General features: G+C 45.9%; 2 protein-coding genes across 10 annotated transcripts in view; one reads left to right on the top strand and one right to left on the bottom strand.

The window, feature by feature from the left end:
• NLRC3 (NLR family CARD domain containing 3) overlaps nt 1-2,908 on the top strand; it is a 39,344-nt gene extending 36,436 nt beyond the window's left edge. For 4 of the 5 annotated variants that reach the window (XM_073015115.1, XM_037989918.2, XM_037989919.2 and 1 more), the window contains one exon: nt 33-733. In XM_073015115.1, coding sequence (XP_072871216.1) covers nt 33-123 — 91 coding nt within the window. In that variant the 3' untranslated portion in view covers nt 124-733. Of the gene's footprint in view, nt 1-32 lie in introns of all 5 variants that reach the window. The other variant, XM_073015113.1, reaches the window with a different exon arrangement.
• Nucleotides 1,565-22,326, bottom strand: part of CLUAP1 (clusterin associated protein 1) — a 42,160-nt gene continuing 21,398 nt past the window's right edge. For all 5 annotated transcript variants that reach the window (XM_037989927.2, XM_073015119.1, XM_073015116.1 and 2 more), the window contains 5 exons: nt 20,270-20,411; nt 16,132-16,204; nt 11,669-11,776; nt 9,904-9,959; nt 1,565-6,141 (listed from right to left, as the gene is read on the bottom strand). In XM_037989927.2, coding sequence (XP_037845855.1) covers nt 5,995-6,141; nt 9,904-9,959; nt 11,669-11,776; nt 16,132-16,204; nt 20,270-20,411 — 526 coding nt within the window. In that variant the 3' untranslated portion in view covers nt 1,565-5,994. The remainder of the gene's footprint in view (nt 6,142-9,903; nt 9,960-11,668; nt 11,777-16,131; nt 16,205-20,269; nt 20,412-22,326) is intronic.

Below are 22,326 nucleotides of genomic sequence, written 5' to 3'. Positions count from 1 at the left end.
CTTCAAGCCCTGCCTTAACTGTTCTCTTCTAGCCTCCAAGGAAACCACATTGGGGACTCCGGGGCCAGGATGATCTCAGAGGCCATCAAGACAAATGCTCCCACGTGCACTGTTGAAATGTGAGCAAAAGGAGTTCCTGGTGGATGGAGCAGGAGGATGGGCAGAGACTCAGCTGGAAGCTTTTGAACAGAAAGGCCGACATCTGGGGACCTGCTGGGAGCTGGGAATGCTGCTCACTCAACACGAGAGTGGGGCTCTGCACGGAGAAAGGAGAGGTGCTGCCAGAGGAGGTCGTGAGCTCCCTTCCTGGTGCAGGAGTGGTTCAGGCAGGGGGCGACGGGTACTCTGCTATGGCACAGAGGAGGGACGGGGCCACCACCAAGGGACTAGGGGACAAAGGCCTGAAGCTCAGCAGTGTAGGAGGCTGGTTCCAGCTTATTTACACCCTGAGTACTTCATATGCCCCCTACCTTTAAAAATGTTTATTACTGCCCTGTTCCACTCACCTGGTTAAAAATCATCCCATGCTCTGAGATAAGCTGCCATCTCAAGCCCGTGAGGAGCATCCATGTGGCACGGGCGACAGAGGGGACCCTTCTTTATTTTTTCAAGAAGAAAGTTTTAGGGTATCATCCTTACAGACATGAAAAAATTATAGGAAAATTGTGAAGATAAATGAGTTTTAATTCTAGAATTCTGGAAACAGAGACAATAGAGTTCTCCAAGGATTCTGCCTTTTTTTTGTTTGTTTTTGAGATAAGTCTTGCTCTTGTCACCCAGGCTGAAGTGCAGTGGTGCAATCTTGGCTCCCTGCAACCTCTGCCTCCCAGGTTCATGTGATTCTCCTGCCTCAGCCTCCCCAGTAGCTGAGATTACAGGCACCTGCCACCATGCCTGGCTAATTTTTGTATTTTTAATAGAGATGGGGTTTCACCATGTTGGTCAGGCTGGTCTTGAACTCCTGACTTCAGGTGATCAGCCTGGGCCTCCCAAAGTGCTGGGATTACAGGCGTGAGTCACCGCACCTGGCCCCATTTTTTATTTATTACAAAATCAAAGACGTGGGTGATACCTGGCACATGTTATCTGGAGTCTGGCACACTGGTAATCAATAGCACATTCAATGTATTCAGTGATGTCATTCTTTCTTTCTTTGTTTTTGAGACAGAATCTGTCACCCAGGCTGGAGTACAGTGGCGTAATCTCGGCTCACTGCAGTCTCTACCTCTTGGGTTCCAGTGATTCTCCTGCCTCAGCCTCCCAAGTAGTTGGGTCTACAAGCACACACCACCACACCCAGCTAATTTTTATATTTTTAGTAGAGATGGGGTTTCACCATGTTGATCAGGCTAGTCTCAAACTCCTGACCTCAAGTGATCTGCCCACCTCAGCCTCCCAAAGTGCTGGGATTACAGGTGTGAGCCACTACACTTCCTTATTAGGCTTCCAAAGCCACTGCTGTGGCCACAGATTCCATGGAGACAGGCAAGCTGAGCCTCTATGTGGCACCAATTCCTGCAGCTGTTTGTGTTGGAGGGAAAAAAATCCAAATGGACATCACAGCTCTCATCAACTAAATAACCACAGAAAATATTTATTAAGACTATAAAGCAATGATCACTTCTGAATTTGAAAGGAATCGCTATTTGAAATGTTTGTTCAAAAGTGAGCATCTGGATAGGATGCTGACATGGATGCTAAGGCCATGGATGAAGGCCTACTTGGGAAGATGATATCCTTGCAGTCTCAAAACAGCACCCCACAAAGGTGATGTCCTAATTTACAAAGGGAAAAAGGTACCTTTAATCTGAAATCTGGCAAATGCAGCCTCAATGGAAGTGACAGAATTGAACATCGCCAATAATGGGACACATGGACATCACGTGCCCCCAGTCTGACGCAGCACGGAGTCGTCTCTGATGTATTCTTGTCAAAAACTGTTTGCCTGATTCTAATCATTGAAGGAACAATTAGAAAAAAATCCAAATTGACAAATATTCTGCAGAATAAATGGCCTGAACTCATAAAAAACATCAATGTCACGAAAAATGCAAAACGTTGCAGATAGCGTGAAATTAAAGATTACAGAGATATAACTTAATGCAAGATCTTTGACTGGATCCTAGACTGGAGGAAAAAGTCTGTTACAAAGAACATTTGGATCACTTGTAGTAGCTGGGAAATAAAACAAAACATTATTTGTAAAAGGGGGGAAATCTGAACATGGGTCTTGCAGTATTTATGAGTTTTTGCTGGGCATAGACTTCTAGATTGACAGCTGTTTTAGTACTTTTAAGGTGATGCTCTGTCTGCCGGTTTGCATTGTTTCTGTCTGAGTTAAGAGCTTAGCAGAACAGAGTTGCAGTAGCCAAACGCTGGAGAAAGCTGGGCCCTACAGAAACCTAACACTGAAGGAACCTCAGGAGCCAAAGTGGTGGAGAAAACAAACAGTCCTCCCTCTCTCCCTTTTCAAATAATGTTCATACATCTTCAAGCTGTCTGAAATGGTTAAAGAGTTCAGTCTGTCGTCAGGGACACACCAGAGCCAGCTAGCCCACACAGACCCCATCAGAGCAAAACAGACAAGACAATTTAATTCATATCCACACAGAAAGGACTTCTAGATAGGAGGTAGACCCTTTAGCTCCCTTCCAATTAAAGGAGTCCTCAATTCTAGCACCTGAGAGTCCCCTGGGTCTAACAGCTGTGATATTTATGTAGTGTGTTGCTTACCTAAATGAATACAATTTCCTTCCAGACATGTGACACTGATATTAAAGTGCTAATGAGAGGGATCTGTTTCTTCTTGTCCAAGCTAAAAGAGAAACAGTCGTTCAGATTTCCCATCAGAAGTCCGAGGACTTTGTTCTTGATAACTACTACCAATAAAAATTGAGTATTTGAAAAATTCCTTTGTATTTTCCATCAATACACATTTTTTAAAGCATTTGTGGAAGTCCTCTAATTATATAGTAAAAAATTATCAGCAATGGCCTGCTAGTTTTTTATTGACCTAATCACAACCATCCTCCTTAGGTCCTGAGGTTTGCTCTACTGCTTGGCCAAAACCAAATGGTGCCAGGTCATAAAGCACTTGCACATGTGACTCCTGGATCCATTCTACAATGGGTCACCACTTTAGTAATGACCCACTACAATGGGTCATACTTTAGTAAAAATCATAGAGTACACACAGCTTGTTGTTGACAGAAACTTCCTTGCTCAAGCAAGGCAGTGCTATACATGGTGAGACTTTGCATAAAGTCAGTTAACTAACAGATGATCTAGAAGCAGGTGACACAATGAAATACCCTTTGGAACTGTTGCCTATGTCTGTGGATGGGCTCTTTGTAGCTAGGTTAGGCTTCTGTGTTAAAGTGCGTTAGAAGAAAGCATCACATAACGAAAACAGAACTCTATTTGTATGTTTTTTCAACACAGAAGTCAAGTCACATTCAGGCAAACCAATTCCGTAACATCCAAAAGTTGCAGTGACTCTTCTGCGTCTTGGAACCACGGCGTCTGAGGTGGCTAGCATGGCTTCAACACGCTGGCTTCCCTGTCAGCGGATCGTTTACAATATGGTGCATTTCAAATTACTGGTGAATTCACTGAATGCTGGCTTTTTTTTTTTTTTTTTAAAGGGGTAATCTTATACATAAAATTTACGAAAAGAAAGAGAAAAAAGCAAAAATGACAGAAATAATTGTCGAAAGTTCCTAAAATTTATGTGTATCTTTTCATACTTGTGAACTCCTGAATAAGTATTTATATCTGACAGGTACAAATAAAATAATTATGCTTTTAAGTAAAACCTATTTAATAATATGAAATACGGTGTTAAATACATTTATTAAAAGTAACTTCAGAAGTCTTCTGACTTTTTAATTGTAAAAATAAGTGAAAACTGTTTTGTGCTTTTCTTTTTAATTTACTGTATGCTTTTTTTTTTTTTTTTTTGAGATGGAGTCTCACTCTGTTGCCCAGGCTGGAGTGCAACGGTGCGATCTTGGCTCACTGCAACTTCCGCCTCCTAGGTTCAAGTGATTCTCCTGCCTCAGCCTCCCCAGTAGCTGGGGTTACAGGCATGTGCTACCACGCCTGGCTGATTTTTGTAGTTTTAGTAGAGATGGGGTTTCGCCATGTTGGTCAGGCTGGTCTCAAACCCCTGACCTCAGGTGATTTACTCGTCTCGGCCTCTCAAAGTGCTAGGATTACAGGCGCTGGCCTACTGTATGCTTTTTACAAGCAGTGTGCTTTTTATTTATTTATTTATTTATTTATTTATTTATTTATTTATTTTTGAGGCGGAGTCTTGCTCAGTTGCCCAGGCTGGAGTGCAGTGGCACCATCTTGGCTCACTGCAAACTTTGCCTCCCGGGTTCACACCATTCTCCTGCCTCAGCCTCCAGAGTAGCTGGGACTACAGGCGCCCGCCGCCACGCCCGGCTAACTTTTTGTATTTTTAGTAGAGACGGGGTTTCACCATGTTAGCCAGGATGGTCTCCATCTCCTGACCTCATGATCCGCCTGCCTCGGCCTCCCAAAGTGCTGGGATTACAGGCGTGAGCCACCGCGCCCGGCCTTCTTTTTCTTTTTTTTAAGATAGGGTCTCACTCTGTCACCGAGGCTGGAGTGCAGTGGCACAATCACAGCTCACTGCAGCCTCGACCTCCTGGTCTCAAGTGATTCTCCTGCCTCAGCCTCCTGAATAGCTGGGACCACAGGCATGCCCCTCCACACCTGGCTAATTTTTAAATTTTTTGTAGAGATGGAGTGTCACTTAGTTGTCCAGGCTAGTCTAAAACTCCTGGGCTCAAGTGATCCTCCCACCTTGGCTTCCTGAGTAGCTGGGCCCACAGGCGCTTGCCACCATGTCCAGCTAAGTACTTTTCATATTAAAAAAAAAAAAAGAAGAAAAAAGAAAAAAAACCAACTCCACTTCTAATTTCACAACAGAAAAATCTTCTAGTGCTACTACTCTACCTAATTCAATCCTGTGTTGTTGTTTCTTTAAGTCAGAAACATGAATCTGTACCAACACCTTTTTCTTAACAGGCTCCTTCCCCTACAGAAACACTTAGGTAGCCAGCTGCAGGAAACCTGCCTTTGTCCCTGTGTTGTGCACTATATCTTTCCACACTTTAGACAAAACAAAGCTCCTTTAGAGAAACCCTGGCTGGAGGCAAGGAGAGTGTCCCGGCTGTCATTGCCACGGGAGTCTGGAGTCTCCAAGAAGGCAGCTCAGGTCACCAGAGTTTCCAAATTTAGTACCAGCCGTGGAAACATGAAGGTGGCTGTAATCCAAGGTGAACTTGACTCCCAGAAGAATGTCAGCTTTGGAGAGAAAATGGAGGATTCCTCATCTGGAGCCTGTCTCTATCACCTGATTTTCAAGGAAACCCAGTTTTCATTTAACTTTAGCTAAGCTTCTTTCAGAAAATTGTAGTTATTAAAATACATTTAATGTCTGGTATTGTGAACATGCAGAAGAAAGAAAGATGACAAAATGAAATAAGGGCTAGAATTAAAAGCCGAAGTACAGGAAATGTTCTCAACTGTGCAAGTGATTAACAGCCAGATGTCCCCCTACGATTCCGAACATGAGTCCCCAGTGCCAAGTTCTAGCCTCAACTCTGCTGGACTCTCGGAGAAAATGTATAGTAACAAAAGCAGCCAAGACTTGTGTGGCGTCAGCTCTTATTTCTCCTTGAGATTTTGTCCCGTGGATGTGAATCACTAAGAACACATGCATTCCTCAAGTTTTAGGAGATAAATAAGGTGAAAAAAAAATCTTAGGGATTTGTTTCAATTCTTATTTAAGCTTCATGGAATGCAAACATAGGAGGCTGAAGCAGAAATAAGTATTGCTTCAGTAACCATGAGTCCAGCCAGCTTAGTGAACAAAACAGGTGTTACCTTCCTAACCTTCTAAGTTCTCATTTACCTACAAGTCTGAGGGTTTTAATCTGCCAAGGTCCCTTGGCAAGAGGGTCAGAAGTCATTGTCACTCTCATCCAAGGGTTCAGGTTTCCGGACCCTTCGATTGGGCTTGGTTGGTGAGAGAGAAATGCTCTCATCTTCCAAATCATCATCCTCATCATCATCTTCCATGTCGATTTCACTCTCCTCCGAGTCCTCCTATAGGAAAAAAATGGCAGATGCAACAGGGGGTTCCACCTCATTCCTGACATCTTGTCCTAAGATTTTCTGCCTCCCTTTCTATAGCAGCATCCCTGTGTGAAGGAAGAGGCCGGCAGAGTGGCAGGCAGGCTGTGGGAGGGCATATGGATGGGACCGAGGCGATGTACTGCTGGCTGGAATTTATCATCCAACCAGAATCCTCCAAACTCCAGGTGCATCTGAGTGTGGTGCTGCAGGGGCTGGCTTTCCCACAGTGTCTCAGAAGCACTCTGGATCTGCATTGAGGGCCAATGGACGACAAGGGCTTGGAGAGAGGGAAGGGCGGCCTATTTTGGCTTTTTGCAGATTGTGGATAGAAAGCAACACAGGCATGGGTATAAGGAGTGAAGTGAATCCCAGCTACTCAGAAGGCTGAGGCAAAGAGAACTGCTTGAACCTGGGAGACGGAGGTGCAGTGAGCCGAGATTGTACCACTGCACTCCAGAGCAAGACTCTGTCTCAAAAAAAAAAAAAAAAAAAAAAAAAAAAAAAAAAAAAAAGAAAGGGAGCAAAGTGAAAGACACACCTTCTCCCTCCTCATCAGATCCAGGGCGACCAACTCAGCCCAGCTTTAAAATGGCAAGTCCTGCGTCCCATGTAAACCAGGATGGCTGGTCGTTCTATCTAGATCATTCCCCTTGGTGCACACAAATGCTGTAATTTCCTTCTTGGAAAAAAACCCAAATGTAATCCCATTTTCCTCTCCAGCTGCTCTGCCCTGTCTCTCTCCCCTCACACACAGCTCCTGAGCGAGTCGTTGAACTCACTGTCTGCACCTCTGCCCCTCACGAATGCTTCAGTTCCCCCGGGCTCTCACCCACTGACCCCAGCACTGCTCCTATCACGACGGAAACATGCAGTGGATTAGGATTGATTCTCAGGCCTCATTCTGCTTGAGCTGTGGAATCACCCCTTCATCCTTAAAACCCATCTTCTCCATCCCCCAGGGCCCCTTCTCTAGTCCAGGTCCCCCTCCCTCACTGCTGACGCCCCCCAGCCTCCCCTGCCTGTCCCTTCCTCCCCGACCTCTGCAGGGCAGGTGCACACAGGACCTTGGGTCACCTCTCTTCTCGTTCTACTTGCTCTCCCTAGGCAGTCACATCTATCCTTGTGGCTTAGGTATCAACCAAATAAGAGTGGCTCCCAAAATTCAATATCTAGCCCAGACCTGGCTCTTGAACTCCAGACTTAAATTCCACCTGACGACTCAACCCTAGCATGTGGCTGTCAGACTCAGAATGTCCAAAACCAAACTTTCAATCGGCCCTCCAAGCCCCTTTGTCAAGTCGGCCCCATCTCAGAAAATGAAATTCTGCTTTCTGCTGATTAGACCCCGCCCAGGCACCCTCATTTCTCTCTTTCTCTAACAGCCTGTGTCCAATCAATTCACAAAACCTGATGGTTCTTAGAGACAGACCCAGGACCTGACCACTTCTCAACACCTGCTGCTACACCTTCGGCCAAGCACCATCACCTCTGACCTCCACGGGTGCAGGCGCCTCCTAACCGACTTCTCTCAAATGGGTGTCAGCTCTTGACCCTTCTGGGCTCACGATTCTCCAGGGTCTCCCCATCACACTCAGAGAACAGAGTCTTCATCTCACCCTGCAAGGCTTTGCATGGCCCCTGCTGCCTCTCACGCTCACCCAGTCACACCAGCTGCCTCTGCTCCTCAACATGAGGAGCACATTCCACATGCCCAGGTGCCGCCAACCCACGGACTCGCTCCCTCCACTCAGGCCCTGCTCAAACACCACCATGTCAGAGCCCTTTGCTGAGCTCGTGGAAGATGCCACCCCCTCCTTGTTCCCTGTCACTCCCTGTCCCCTGAAGCTGTTATTCCCTCCTTGTTCCCTGTCACTCCCTGTCCCCTGAAGCTGTTATTCCTCCTGTTAACACCATGAGCCTTGGATCTGCCGCTCCATCATTATTGCTGGGGGCTTGTCTCTGAAGCGGGGGCTTGTCTCTGCCCCCTGCTGCGTTCCCCATAATCCATGACAGCACTGGCATGTGGCAGGCACTCAACAGACACGTGTTGGATGCCTGAACACGTAAAGCACGGAACCCTGTGCCTGGAGGGCTGCATGGATACAGCCTCCTTGAAATAAACAAGTGAGCACCAGGCATAAAGCTCAGCTGCGACTAATGCATTCGCTCTGAGAGAAGGCACACCTCGGAGAAGACACAGGCGGTGCTGCTCCAGCATCCCCATGCCACACTCCCTCTGCTTCTGTCTTGGATGGGCAAGACCGAGAGAAGCTATTCACCATCCATGCCCGAGCTTGTTAAGAAAATTATTTTCTAGCCGGGCGCGGTGGCTCAAGCCTGTAATCCCAGCACTTTGGGAGGCCGAGACGGGTGGATCACGAGGTCAGGAGATCGAGACCATCCTGGCTAACACGGTGAAACCCCGTCTCTACTAAGAAATACAAAAAACTAGCCGGGCGAGGTGGTGGGCGCCTGTAGTCCCAGCTACTCGGGAGGCTGAGGCCGGAGAATGGCGTGAACCCGGGAGGCGGAGCTTGCAGTGAGCTGAGATCCGGCCACTGCACTCCAGCCTGGGCTACAGAGCGAGACTCCGTCTCAAAAAAAAAAAAAAAAAAAGAAAATTATTTTCTAGTTGCTCTCTCTGCTTCTCTACAGACCATGCCCTGTGAATCCAAGGCCTGATCTCTGTGCCTCCTGCCGGCAAGCCTGAGCGGCCTCTCCCCACTGTGAATTCCGCAGCAGCACAGGCTGCAGATGCGTGAATCTGTGTGCAAGAACGCAAGGCCCTGTTTCTGTCTCTGTGCAGCCACTAGCGCCATGCCACAGACACAGGAGTATCCACCAATGGAGGCAGCCTGGGGTCAGTCTCTGTCTAGTCGCCCTTCGCTGTGTGGGCTGAGCAGCACTGCCAGGGATGCAACAAAGAACACAGACTTAAGTAATGGCCAGCAGAGCCCTGATGACCGGATCCCACCAAGGTCCCCTAGACTCCCCTTTTGGTTAAGTGCTCCAGGGAGTTATCCACTCAGTAAAGCTCAAGGCAGCCTGATGTCTCAGCCTCATGCCTGGCACCCCAGGGGCCTGGTCTGGGGACAGTGCTGCTTCACCATTCCTTCCCCAGCACAGAGCAGGGAGGAGGGCTGGTCCTGAGCCCAGCCCTCGGCGTCCTCCTTCATTTCTAGGTTACGGCCCAGGGCCTGAGGACTGCCAGCCTGAGCTTTCCCCGTCTCCAGGCTCGGTGCTTGCACCTCCTCTTTAGCATAGGGGACTTCAGTGATCCTGCTGTCACCATGGGACCCCTTTTGAGTGGCTTTTTGCCCAGGAGAGAGGAAGCAGCACTCCTAGGGAGAGGCCCCTGGCTGGCCCTGGAAGGGCTGACAGACACCCACAAACACATGAGGCAGAACAGAAAACCAACCTGCTTCTTGGAGTTGGAAGTCTTGCATTTACCTAAGAGAGCTGGTGCTGCTTCCATCTTTGGAAAGCGAGAATGGAAAGAACAGTGAGAAGGCAAAAAAAGCAGAGCAAGCACATTCACTTGAAAAGAAATGAACCATCCACGAGCAAGGAAGAGTCCAGAGCCTCATGAGGCCAAACCTTGCCATGCATCGAGGCATGGCTGGACTGACCACAGACGGCTCCCTGGCTGCTGGCAGCAACTCAGCCACTCCCATCTATGGGGACAGCGAAGCCCAGAGCACACAGAACTGCTGAGGGGAGCGGGGGACTTACATTGTCATCGGAGTCTCCACCTTGCATCGTGCCCACAATGCGTTTGCCGGGTCTTCCTGAGAATAACAAAAGCATGAAGAAGTCATAAAAACCTTGGAAAATAAAGCAGGAAATAGCATTCAAGATCTGTTTTCTGATCAGGCATGTTGGCTCATGCGTATAATCCCAGTACTTTGGGAGGCTGAGACAGGAGGCCAGGAGTTTGAGGCCAGCCTGGGCAACATGATGAAACCTCATCTCTACAAAAATTTTTTTAAAAAATTAGTCAGTTATGGTGGTTCACACCTGTAGTCTCAGCTACTTGGGAGGCCGAGGCAGGAGACTCGCTTGAAACCATGAGGCAGAGGTTGCAGTGAGCTGAGACTGTGCCACTGCACTCTAGTCTGTCTCAAAAAAAAAAAAAAAAAAAAAGCAACAGTGTTCCAAACATCAACAGGTGGTAGATAAGGAATGTTCTTAAAGGCAAATATAGGAGAATTTTGTAGTATTAAATTAAAAATTTACGGAACCTTTGACCTAAGAATTTGACTTTTAATGATGCAACCTAAAGATAGGCAGACATGGCCAGGCGCGGTGGCTCAAGCCTGTAATCCCAGCACTATGGAAGGCCGAGATGGGTGGATCACCTCAGACCGCCTGGCCAACATGGTGAAAACCCATCTCTACTAAAAATACAAAAACTAGCTGGGTGTGGTGGTGCAGGCCTGTAATCCCAGCTACTCGGGATTATAGGAGAATCGTTCCCTCCGGGAGGCAGAGGTTGCAGTGAGCCAAGATCATGACACTGCACTCCAGTCTGGGGACCAAGAGCGAGACATTGTCTCAACAAAAAAAAAAAAAAAAAAAAAAAAAAAAAAAAAAGTAGGGGGCAGATCTATTACTGACAAAAGAAGAGTTCCAATTGTATTTAATTTTTAAAAACAAAAGCAAGTTGCAGAACCATACATACCGTCTGGTTGCACTCAGGTTAAATTTTTTTCAGGTGATCTTTGTGTGTGTATGTGTGTACGTGTGAGTGTGCATGTGTGTGCATATGTATATGTACAGAAAGGTAATCTGTAAAGACACACCCACCCTGGCCACTAGCCATGAGCCCTCCCAGGTGGGAGTGGGACATGAGGAAGACCCCAGGGCAGCATTCACGTTCGCTCTACAAATGTTGCTGCCTGAGTCTTTTTATGTTTTAACTTAGTTTTAAGAGCCCCTCTATGTCGCCAGGCCACTGTGCAGTGGCTATTCCCAGACACAATCATCACACACTACAGCTCCGAGCTCCTGGGCTCAAACGATCCTCCGGCCTCAGCCTCCTGAGTAGCTGGGAATAAGGCATGCGTGACTGTGCTGAGCTTTGCTACTCGAATCTTTTGTGATGAGTAAAGGAATTAGAAGAACTTTTTTTTTTTTAAGGCAGAGATGCTCATTTAAGTCCCTTTCTGCATTAATTCTCAGGCTATTAGGTACATCACTGCACTGAGAGTGGCAGAGGCAATGTGTTCTTGTGGCTCTGTGAGAAATACCAAGCCATAAATATGAACCATCCAGTTTTGGGATCACAGACAAGTAACAATATTAGGAGCAAACATGACCACTGAGCAGTTCAAGAGCCATAAACAACAGGACAGGATAAACCTGAGCAAGAGCTGCTTCCAGGGGCCATTCACAGTGCGCTTGTGGGCCTCAACACTAAGCAGCCTGCCCCCGTCCTGGCCAGGTGTTCTGTGAAACAGGGCACAGGGAGAAAGGCCAGCGAAAGATGCAGGGGTACCTTGCATGAGCACCTCCATGGCTGTCCGTGGCTTGGGCAGCCGCCTTTCTTCCAACTCACTGTCGGATTCGTCATCCTCCTGGATGTCTACATCCGAGTCATCATTACCTGGCAGGAACACAAGCAGGCAAAACAAAGGAGTGGCTTCATCATCACAACTAAACAGCTCTGCCCAGTAAGGTTTGCATGCATCAGCCTTTCTTTGGATGCATTAGATTTTATAAGACTCTCCGGATTTGCCTGTAGATGCTTAGTGAAGAATTAATGTGGACAATGATGTGCTGTTTTTATTAAAAAAATAATTTTCCAAAGCAAGGAAAAAGTGGGTCGGATATATTCGTTAGAAACACTATTACAGTCATCAGAACAGCGACGCAAATGCCTCCAATTCCATCCTTCTAAAACCTGCATGGCTCCCTGGGTGCAGAGAAATCAGGTGCCAGGCAGTGAAGTTTTTACACATTCTCTGCAAAGACTTTTGGAAGATAGTTTTCAAATTAATTGTGTTGAAGCCCTTGAAGGAAATCTGAAAATTTAAAAACTGAATAGCCAGCTGTCAAGTGCTTGGTTAGTTCAGGGAAAAACCCATTCTCTGACTAATGTTAGGCTGTGTTACCAGAACTCAAGTTCCTAGATCATGACAAAGATGAGGAAGTGGAGGCTGCTAATAAGGTAACACAGCAAGACTGGAGGCAGGGAGGCCAGGCTAGGAATGGCACGAATGGGGCTGCCCTGAGGAGAAGGATGATCTTAGTGACCGGCAGTGAAAACTGGTGATGTGATGTTCTCCCCTGGGGAAAATCCCATCACAAAGACAGATTTTTTCCAAAGTAATTTTCAATGGGACACCGTTTTTTTTTTTTTTTTTTTTTTTGAGATGGAGTCTTGCACTATCGCCCAGGTTGGAGTGCAGTGGCGTGATCTCCACTCATTGCAAGCTCTGCCTCCCGGGTTCACGCCATTCTCCTGCCTCAGCCTCCCAAGTAGCTGGGACTACAGGCGCTCACCACCACACCCGGCTAATTTTTTGCATTTTTAGTAGAGACGGGATTTCACCGTGTTAGCCAGGATGGTCTCATTCTCCTGACCTCATGATCCGCCCGCCTCGGCCTCCCAAAGTACTGGGATTACAGGCGTGAGCCACCATGCCCAGCCGGAACAGCTCTTTATATTAATTTCTTAAATACATTCTTTGGAGTCTTGCAACTATAGGCTGAATATTTCCTAAAGGGAACCTACAGAAGGAGTCTCCACTGTGGGGAGAAAGACCTTTCACTGCCTGGCACCTGACTTCTCTGCACCCAGGGAGCCATACAGGTTTTGTAAGGATGGACTTGGAGGACCCTGTTCTGATGATTAACTCAGAAGTTAGTTTGGAAGAACAGTAATTGTTAGTCTGCCCAAAGGCTTTGCTATGCCCCTACTATAAGAGGGTAATGTGGCCGGGCGCAGTGGCTCATGTCTGTAATCCTAGCACTTTGGGAGGCTGAGGTGGGCAGATCACCTGAGGTTAGGAGTTTGAGACCAGCCTGGCCAGCATGGTGAAACCTTCTCTCTACTAAAAATACAAAAACTAGTCAGTCGTGGTGGTGCGCACCTGTAGTCCCAGCTATTAAGGAAGCTGAGGCATGAGAATTGCTTGAACTCCAGAGGCAGAGGTTGCAGTGAGCTGACATCACACCACTGCCCTCCACCCTGGGCAGCAGAGAGAGACTCCGTCTCAAAAAAAGAGAGAGTAATGAAACGGTAACAGTATCTAGCTGGGCACTGTGGGAAGGTTTTCTGCTTTCTTTAGCCATGGAGAGAAGAGCTGTGCTTTATAGTACAGGAAGGGCCAACCTAGGAGCTGGAGAAAGTGTCAATAACAACATCCTGGGCTTCGACACAATTACTTTGAAATCTTCTGAAAGTCTTTACAGAGAATATTATTAAATATTAACATCAATTAATGACTACAAAATGAAACCACTATTCAGCTTAGTTCATTTCTTATGCCATCCAGGAAGTTAAGACATTAAATCCTTATCCCATGCAATGCAAATCAAATTATATAATCAATTTTAAAATAAAATTAATACACGTACCTCAGGCTCAATAAAATTTCTTCTTACAACTCAAACCAATACAGATTTGAGAAGTGAGCAGGTAAACTAAAGTCAATTGCTATCATATGATTTCAATGTGTCTCCGAAAAGCACGCGTTGGAAACTTAAATCCCAATGCAACAGTGTTGGGAGGTGGGGCAGATTGGGAGGTGTTTAGGTCACGAGGGCTCCGCCCTGAAGAACAGACTAATGCTGGTTATAAAAGGGCTTGAGGCTGTGGGTTTGATCTCTTGCTTTCTCTCCCCCTTTCTTTGCCCTTCTGTCATGGGATGGTGCAGCAAGATGCAACTCCTTGATCTTGGACTTGCCCCCAGAACTGTGGCTCATTAAGTCTCAGACAAGTAAATTTCTGTTTATAATGATAATAATATAAACTAATACTAATATATTATATGTTATATAATTGTCATATGTTATATATGGCAGTATATGTCATATTATGTATGTCATATATTATATATATATGTCATATATATATAAACTCACACACATACAGACACATACAAAACTAGCCCTCTGTATCCATGGATTTCACATCCATAGGTTCAGCCAACCATGGATCTGAATTATTTGGAAAAAAAATCTACAATTATTTGGAAAAAAAAAATCTACAAAGTTCCAAAAAGCAAAACTTGAATTTGCCACATGCCAAGTACTATGCTGAATCCATGTGAATGAAGTGATATATAGGCATTATGTTAGGTATTTTATGTCACCTAGAGATGATTTAAAGTATACAGGAGGATGTGCATAGGTTATATGCAAAAGACTTGAACACCTGTGGATTTTGGTATCCACAGGTGGGTTCTGGTACCAGTTCTCCACAGATATTGAGGGATGACTACATGTATCCATATATATAATGCTGTATATATTTTATGTAAAATATATAATTACCCCGTCTCAGGTATTCTGTTACAGCAGCACAAAACAGACTAAGACATTAATGCATGCTGACATTGAAACCACTGAGTTGATAGTGACAATTAAAATTAAGTATGGCTGACCACATGCCAGTATAATTCAATGGGGGAAATAATAGTCTTTTCAACAGATGATAATAGGATGACTGAACAGCCACATGCAAAAGAATGAAGTTGGACCCCCTGTCTCACACCATATATAAAAATTAACTCAAAGTGGATGAGAGACCTAAATGTAAGAGCTAAAACTACAGAACTCCTAGAAGAAAACATACAGGTAAATCTTGGTGAATAAAGCAAGATCAGCATGACAGGTCTTAGCATCCTGGCCCAGGGACAGAATGGGATGCAAGTAACCAACCAGGGCTCCTACCTGAGTTGGGCCTCTCGAAAGGGGCAAACCTCATGCAGGCTGATCACTGAGGGCTGCTTCTCACGCTCCTGGCTGACATGGAAATAAAAAGGGGAGGGCTGCTTTGGCTAGACATGCCCTTCAAATTTCCTAACCTTGTTCCTGGAGGACTTCCCAGCAGTCCCTGTCCTTCCTCCAGGGTTTCCTGAGATTCAGACGACAGAGTCATAGAACAGGTGCAAAATGAGAGAGATACAAGGGAAATGGCAAAAAAAGAGAAAGAGAGAGAGAGTACGCTGCCCTCAACATGAGATCAAACAGAATATTTCGCCATGAAGAAAAGAAAGAGCAATCAGCAAGAGGAGGAGGAACTCTGTGCAAGAAGGCCGTTGATTCAGCAGGAAGATCCTGGGCTGCTACTGGTCCCTGACAGTGACTTGACACTGAAGTTCAGGGATAAGGGAAGCTGCCTGGTCACAGAGAGCTCCTTCCTGGAATCTCGGCCTTGTATGGACGTAACCCTGTGTCTCTCCAGCTAAGTGTCTTGCTGAGCCATTCTGGATTATGGGGGGCATCTCAGCGGCATGGGCACCATCATGAGAAGCGAGTGGCCCCTCTCCCTGCACTGCATCCCAATGCTTGTTTTCCATCAGTCAGCCTGAAAATACAGAACCCTACACACCTCTAGGACCGCCTTTTCTTACAGTTACACATCATATATAATTCAAACTATAATTTAAACAGGGGAAAACACTATCTTAACTGGCACAAGAATGAAATGTGTTTTAAATGCTATATTTAAACCAGACTCTTGAGTGAATACAATGGTACACAAAATAGAAGTTGTGAGAAAACTGCCTTTTGAAAATATTTTTGTACCTATAGTCAACAATATTTTATTATACTTTTAAAAATTGAAGATGTAAAGTGAAGTGTTATTACAGTAAAAAAAAAAAAAACTGCTGAAAAAAAGAAGAAAATATATATTTAAATACACACACACACACACACACACACACACACATCTCAAGGCTGAAAATGCTAGTCCAGAGTAAACTGCTCATCTACAAAGCCCAGCCTTACTTCCACTCTTGAGCAGGCGCTTCTCTTCCTCCTTGAGCTTGTTCTGTATCAGGCAGAGAGTGTTTTTAGCTTCCTGTGGAAGAGGAAAAACAGACTCAGGAGAGATGGCCCTTTTCTGGACTGTTCTATTCTTCTTCACCACTGTGTAAGGACTGCTAAGTTTGTGCTACAGAACAAAAAAAGAGCTAAACTCAAGGAAGGGGAAGAGAATTAACACAGCCTGAGCAACTCCAGGGTCCCAAAATTTACTGCCCTTTCTCTCTGAGGTCACCTGGTGGCCTGGTGGACACGGGCACCCAGAATGAAGCAGCTGCCCCACCCCCATCTTTCTCCGACTACACTTCCCCGCCTCTGAGGAGAACTAAATGTCCACCATGCGTGCCTGTATGGCCTGGGGACACAGAACAGACACATCTAATTTTAGGGCAGAGACAGACCTCCTGCTTTCAAAGGAAGAAAGTATAGATTTTATCAATTATCTTTCCTGCCCTGCCTTCAGATTCCAGCTCAAAAGATGCTAAATGGTAGGATAGGTAAGGATGGGAATGGGGTGGGGACAAGAGGAAACATCTCAGATCATAAAATATGGCTTATTATCAAGAAAGAAAATGGGGGCTGGGCGTGGTAGCTCACACCTGTAACCCCCATGCTTTGGGAGACCAAGGCAGGAGGATCACTTGAGCCCAGGAGTTTCAGACCAGCCTGGGCAACATAGGGAAACCTCATCTCTACAATACATTTAAAAAATTTAGCCAGGTATGGTGGCACGTGCCTATAGTCCCAGTTACTCAAGAGGCTGAGGTGGGAGGATCACTTGAGCCTAGGTCTGAGGCTACAGTGAGCTATGATCACACTCTGCGCTCCAGACAGAGTGGCAGGTAACACAGTGAGACCCTGTCGAGAAAGAAAGAGAGAGAGAGAGAGAGATGGGGGGTGTGGGGTGGGGTAGGGACAGACAGAGGGAGGAAGCTGGCTTTAAATATTGTTGTTGTTCTAAACATTAAAAATAAAGCACTGTGTTTCAGGCATGGGGTATTTCGAGGGAACAGGTATTCTAAGGACAGAGTGCGAGAGTGAGTAAGAGAAAAAGAGATGTACTCGTTGAAGGAAGGGTAGGGTAGAGGGCTCCCCCGGAAGTCTCCTGGGCCACCTATCCGCCATTCTGAGGCATACTGTTTGTTTTGTTCTCTGAACCCAGAGGTGGCCCCAGATAATACAACAAAATGTTTCTTTTCACTGTCCTTGACTGTTCTTTCCCAGGTACCCAATGTTTAAAATGTTCTAAACTCCAGGCTCTTTCCAGTGCCCTTGAAATGTGCCTGTCCTGTACCATTTCTCCATGGCCTGCCTCTGCCACAGAGTAATGCTATTAATGAATTCCTCGTCAAGATGACATGTGTCCACATAGATGCGTTAGGTACTCCCAGTTAGCCCTCCTGGACAACAAACTAGCTCTGCCCAACTCAAATGCTCAGAATTGTAAGAAGCCTAGCATAACCTTAATGCCAAAAGCTGTCAAGGGCATGAGAAGGGGAGACTGCAGACTAATTTCATCATGAAAATGGAGTCTAAAAGACCATTCTCAGGTTAAGGATAGGGCAATTCAAAAATTGATCACAACTTGGTTCAATTTCTTTTGCTCTAAATTCCACATTTATCAACTCATGCTCGGATCTGAAATACTCTTTCCTAAATGGCCTTACCCACGGGGATGAAAGGAACCTGTAAGATGGTTGGTCAGGTTCAAGGCCACATATATTTCCCACAATCAACCAATAAACTGCCATTCCTCTTTACAAAACAATCTCCAATGAGCTATTTTGGTGATTCAATTAACCACAATTTGAAAATCTTTTTTTTTTCTGTTGAGACGGTGTCTTGCTCTGTCGCCCAGGCGAGTGCAGTGGCACGATCTCTGTTCACTACAACCTCCGCCTCCTGGGTTCAAGCAATTCTCCTGCCTCAGCCTCCCAAGTAGCTGGGATTACAGGCGCCCGCCACCATACCAGATAAATTTTGTATTTTTAGTAGAGGGGGTTTCACCACCTTGGACAAGCTGATCTCAAACTCCTGACCTCGTGATCCAACCACTGTGGCCTCCCAAAGTGCTGGGATTACAGGCGTGAGCCACTGCGCCGGGCCCCCCTCCCCGCTTCTTTTTTTTTTTTTTTTTTTGAGACAGAGTCTTGCTCTGTCAACCAAGCTGGAGTGCAGTAGCATGATCATGGTTCACTCCAACTTCAAACTCCCAGGCTCGAGCAATCCTCCCATCTCAGGCTCCCAAGTAGCTGGGACAATAGGTGTGCAACACCATGCCCAGTTAGTTTATTTATTTATTTATTTATTTATTTATTTATTTATTTGAGACAGTCTCGCTCTGTCGCCCAGGCTGGAGTGCAGTAATGCGATCTCGGCTCACCACAAGCTCTGTCTCCTGGGTTCACGCCATTCTCCTGCCTCAGCCTCCAGAGTAGCTGGGACTACAGGCACTTGCCACCACGCCTGGCTAATTTTTTGTATTTTTATAGAGACAGGGTTTCACCATGTTAGCCAGGATGGTCTCAATCTCCTGACTTTGTGATCTGCCCGCCTCGGCCTCCCAAAGTGCTGGGATTACAGGCATGAGCCACCGCGCCTGGCCTAATTTTTTTTTACTTCTTTGTAGAGACGGGTCTCACTATGTTGCCCGAACTGGTCTCGGATTCTTGGGCTTCAGTGATCCTCCTGCCTAAGCCTCCCAAAGTGCTGGAATTACAAGTATGAGCCATCGCACCTTGCCTTGAAAATCTTTATGTGAACTGACCTAAGCAAGCTTTGTTTTTTTATGTTTGGAGACAGGATCTTGCTCTGTTGCCCAGGCTGGAATACAGTGGCACCATCTTGGCTAACTGCAGCCTCTGCCTCCTAGGTTCAAGAGATTCTCCTGTCTCAGCCTCCCGAGTAGCTGGGACTATAGGCATGCACCACCACACCCAGCTAATTTTTTTATTTTTATTTTTTATTTTTATTTATTTATTTTCTGAGACGGAGTCTCGCTCTGTCGCCCAGGCTGGAGTGCAGTGGCCGGATCCCAGCTCACTGCAAGCTCCGCCTCCCGGGTTCACGCCATTCTCCTGCCTTAGCCTCCCAAGTAGCTGGGACTACAGGTGCCTGCCACCTCGCCCGGCTAATTTTTTTTTTGTATTTTTAGTAGAGACGGGGTTTCACCGTGTTAGCCAGGATGGTCTCGATCTCCTGACCTCGTGATCCACCCATCTCGACCTCCCAAAGTGCTGGGATTACAGGCTTGAGCCACTGCGCCTGGCCTAATTTTTTTATTTTTAGGAGAGGCGGTGTTTCACATGTTGGCCAGGCTGGTCTCAAACTCCTGACCCCAAGTGATCCACCCGCCTTGACCTGCCAAAGCCAAGCAAGCTTTTAAATTTGTACTCAAGACCAGCTACGTAATTTTTGGGATCAGTGGAAAATAAAATACACTTAAAAATTATTATGGGCCGGGCGCGGTGGCTCAAGCCTGTAATCCCAGCACTTTGGGAGGCCGAGACGGGCGGATCACAAGGTCAGGAGATTGAGATCATCCTGGCTAACACAGTGAAACCCCGTCTCTACTAAAAAAATACAAAAAACTAGCTGGGTGAGGTGGTGGGCGCCTGCAGTCCCAGCTACTGGGGAGGCTGAGGCAGGAGAATGGTGTAAACCCGGGAAGCGGAGCTTGCAGTGAGCTGGGATCTGGCCACTGCACTCCAGCCTGGGCGACACAGTGAGACTCCGTCTCAAAAAAAAAAAAAAAAAAAAAATTATTATGAATTTCCCAGACATTGACAACAGGGCCTGAAAGCAAGCACAGACCCCATGTCGGCATAGGGTCTTATGCAGCCGCATAGGCCACACGTCGGCCCTGTCTGTACTCTCAACTGACTAAACCTGATGAAATATGACATCAAAGATTTGACAACCCTGGAATCCAGGGTACACTGCCAGCAAAACAAATGCATGACATGAGCAATCCTCAGACTGACCAGGGAGAAAAAACATGTACTGATATTTTTTTCACAATGATATTAACAAAATGACCTGTTACCCAGTACAAAATAACACACCAGAAGGAATGGCTGAACAGAGGACAGGCTCAGCTCACCTCAAACCTTTCTTGCTCCATCCTATGATGCTCTTCAAGCTGCTGCTCCAGGTAAGTCAGATTTTGAAATTTCTCCAGATAAATGTCATACTGCTTTTGTAATTCTTCCTCAGTCTTCTCATACTCATCCATAAAACATGGCCTAAGACAAGCAAATGAAATAAAAAGGGAAAGGTGAGTTAAAGTGCAGTAGTTTGAAATGGGTATTCACAGTTTCAGACTCCATGGTGGCTTTCTCTGGAAACCCTTAATTAGAGAAGGGCCTTCATTCTTGTAACTGCTTACAAATATTTTCCCTCTTCTCCTTTCTCCCCCGAAAATGGACATACTTCTTTTTCATCATAAGATGTACTCTTTGTAAAAACTTGAAATAAGCCTGAAAGTATGAAGAATGATGTAAAAATTACTGATAATCCCATCACCAGGTATAAGCGTTTGATAGTTGACATATATCCTTCCAGACTTTTCTATGCATATAGACAGGAATGCATTTTAAACAAAAATTAAATATACTAAGAAATTCTATAATCTTTTTTTTTCATTTCAATATATCATAATGTCAATAGAGTTAAAAATGATCAGGCTGGGTGCATCAGCTCACACCTGTAACCCTAGCATTTAGGGAGGCTGAGGTAGGAGAAGGATTGAGCCTGGAGTTCAAGGCTGCAGTGAGTGAGGATCCTCTGACCTTGCCATGGCACTCCAGCCCTCCAGCCTGGGGACACACTAAGACCCCATCTCTAAAGGCAAAAAGTCACATACCAGACACATCTCTCAAAATCAACAAATATATATATTATTATCTTATTTGGGTATAATGTTCTACTGTCGGCCGGGTGCGGCAACTCACGCCTGTAATCCCAGCACTTTGGGAGGCCAAGGCAGGCGGATCAACTGAGGTCAGGAGTTTGAGACCAGCCTGGCCAACATGGTGAAACCTCGTCTCCACTAAAAACACAAAAATTAGCCAGGCATGGTGGCACATGCCTGTAATCCCAGCCACTCAGGTGGCTGAGGCAGGAGAATCGCTTGAATCTGGGAGGCGGAGGTTGCAGTGAGCCAAGATTGCACCACTGCACTCCAGCCTGGGCGACACAGCGAGACTCCATCTCAAAAGAAATAATAACAACAATAATAGTGTTCTACTGTCAGGCTATTACAAATTTTAAGCAATCCTCTAAAAAGGGGACCATAGGTTGTTACGAATTAAAGCTGGTGTTTTTTTATTTGTTTTTTGAGACAGGGTCTCACTTTGTCACCCAGGCTAGAGTGCAGTGGTGTGATCATGGCTCACTGAAGCATCGAACGCCTGGACTCAGGTGATCCTCCTGGCTCAGGCCCCCAAGTAGCTGGGACTACAGACATGTGCCACTATGCCCGACTATTTTTTATATATATTTTTTGTAGAGATGGGATTTCACCAAGTTGCCCAGGCAGGTCTTGAACCCCTGAGTTCAAGTGATCTGCCCGCCTCGGGCTCTCAAAGTGCCGAGATTATAGACATGAATCACTGTGCCTAAAGAGGTTTTTAAACGATAAAAAATTTTTTTAAAAGGCCAGGCGTGGTGACTCACACCTGTAATCCCAGCACTTAGGGAGGCCGAGGCGGGTGGATCATAAGGTTAGGAGTTCAAGACCAGCCTGGCCAACATGGTGAAACTCCATCTCTACTAAAAATACAAAAATTAGCTGGGCGTGGTGGCGGCTGCCTGTAATCCCAGCTAGTTGAGAGACCAGGGCAGGAGAATTGCTTGAATCCGGGAGGCGGAGGTTGCAGTGAGCTGAGATAGCACCACTGCACTCCCACCTGGGCAACAGAGCGAAACTCCATCTCAAGAGAAAAAAAAACCATAAAAACAAAAACAAAACAAAACAAAAAAACATAAAAATCTATTTCAACTGATTTGCTGAACTTTTTCTTTTTTTCTTATTATTGACCTTAAAGGAAAAATTCTACTCTTTTAAAAATATAAGCAGATAAACTAAGAAATAATTATAATCTTTTGAACTAGAGCAAAACAAAGAGACTTTTTTTTCTGTTAAAAGGATTTGGAGCT

Source organism: Chlorocebus sabaeus, chromosome 5 (assembly GCF_047675955.1).
Source record: "Chlorocebus sabaeus isolate Y175 chromosome 5, mChlSab1.0.hap1, whole genome shotgun sequence".
Classification (NCBI taxonomy): Eukaryota; Metazoa; Chordata; class Mammalia; order Primates; family Cercopithecidae; genus Chlorocebus; species Chlorocebus sabaeus.
The sequence above is the reverse complement of the archived record's forward strand: the minus strand, read 5'-3'. Positions and strand labels throughout refer to the sequence as shown.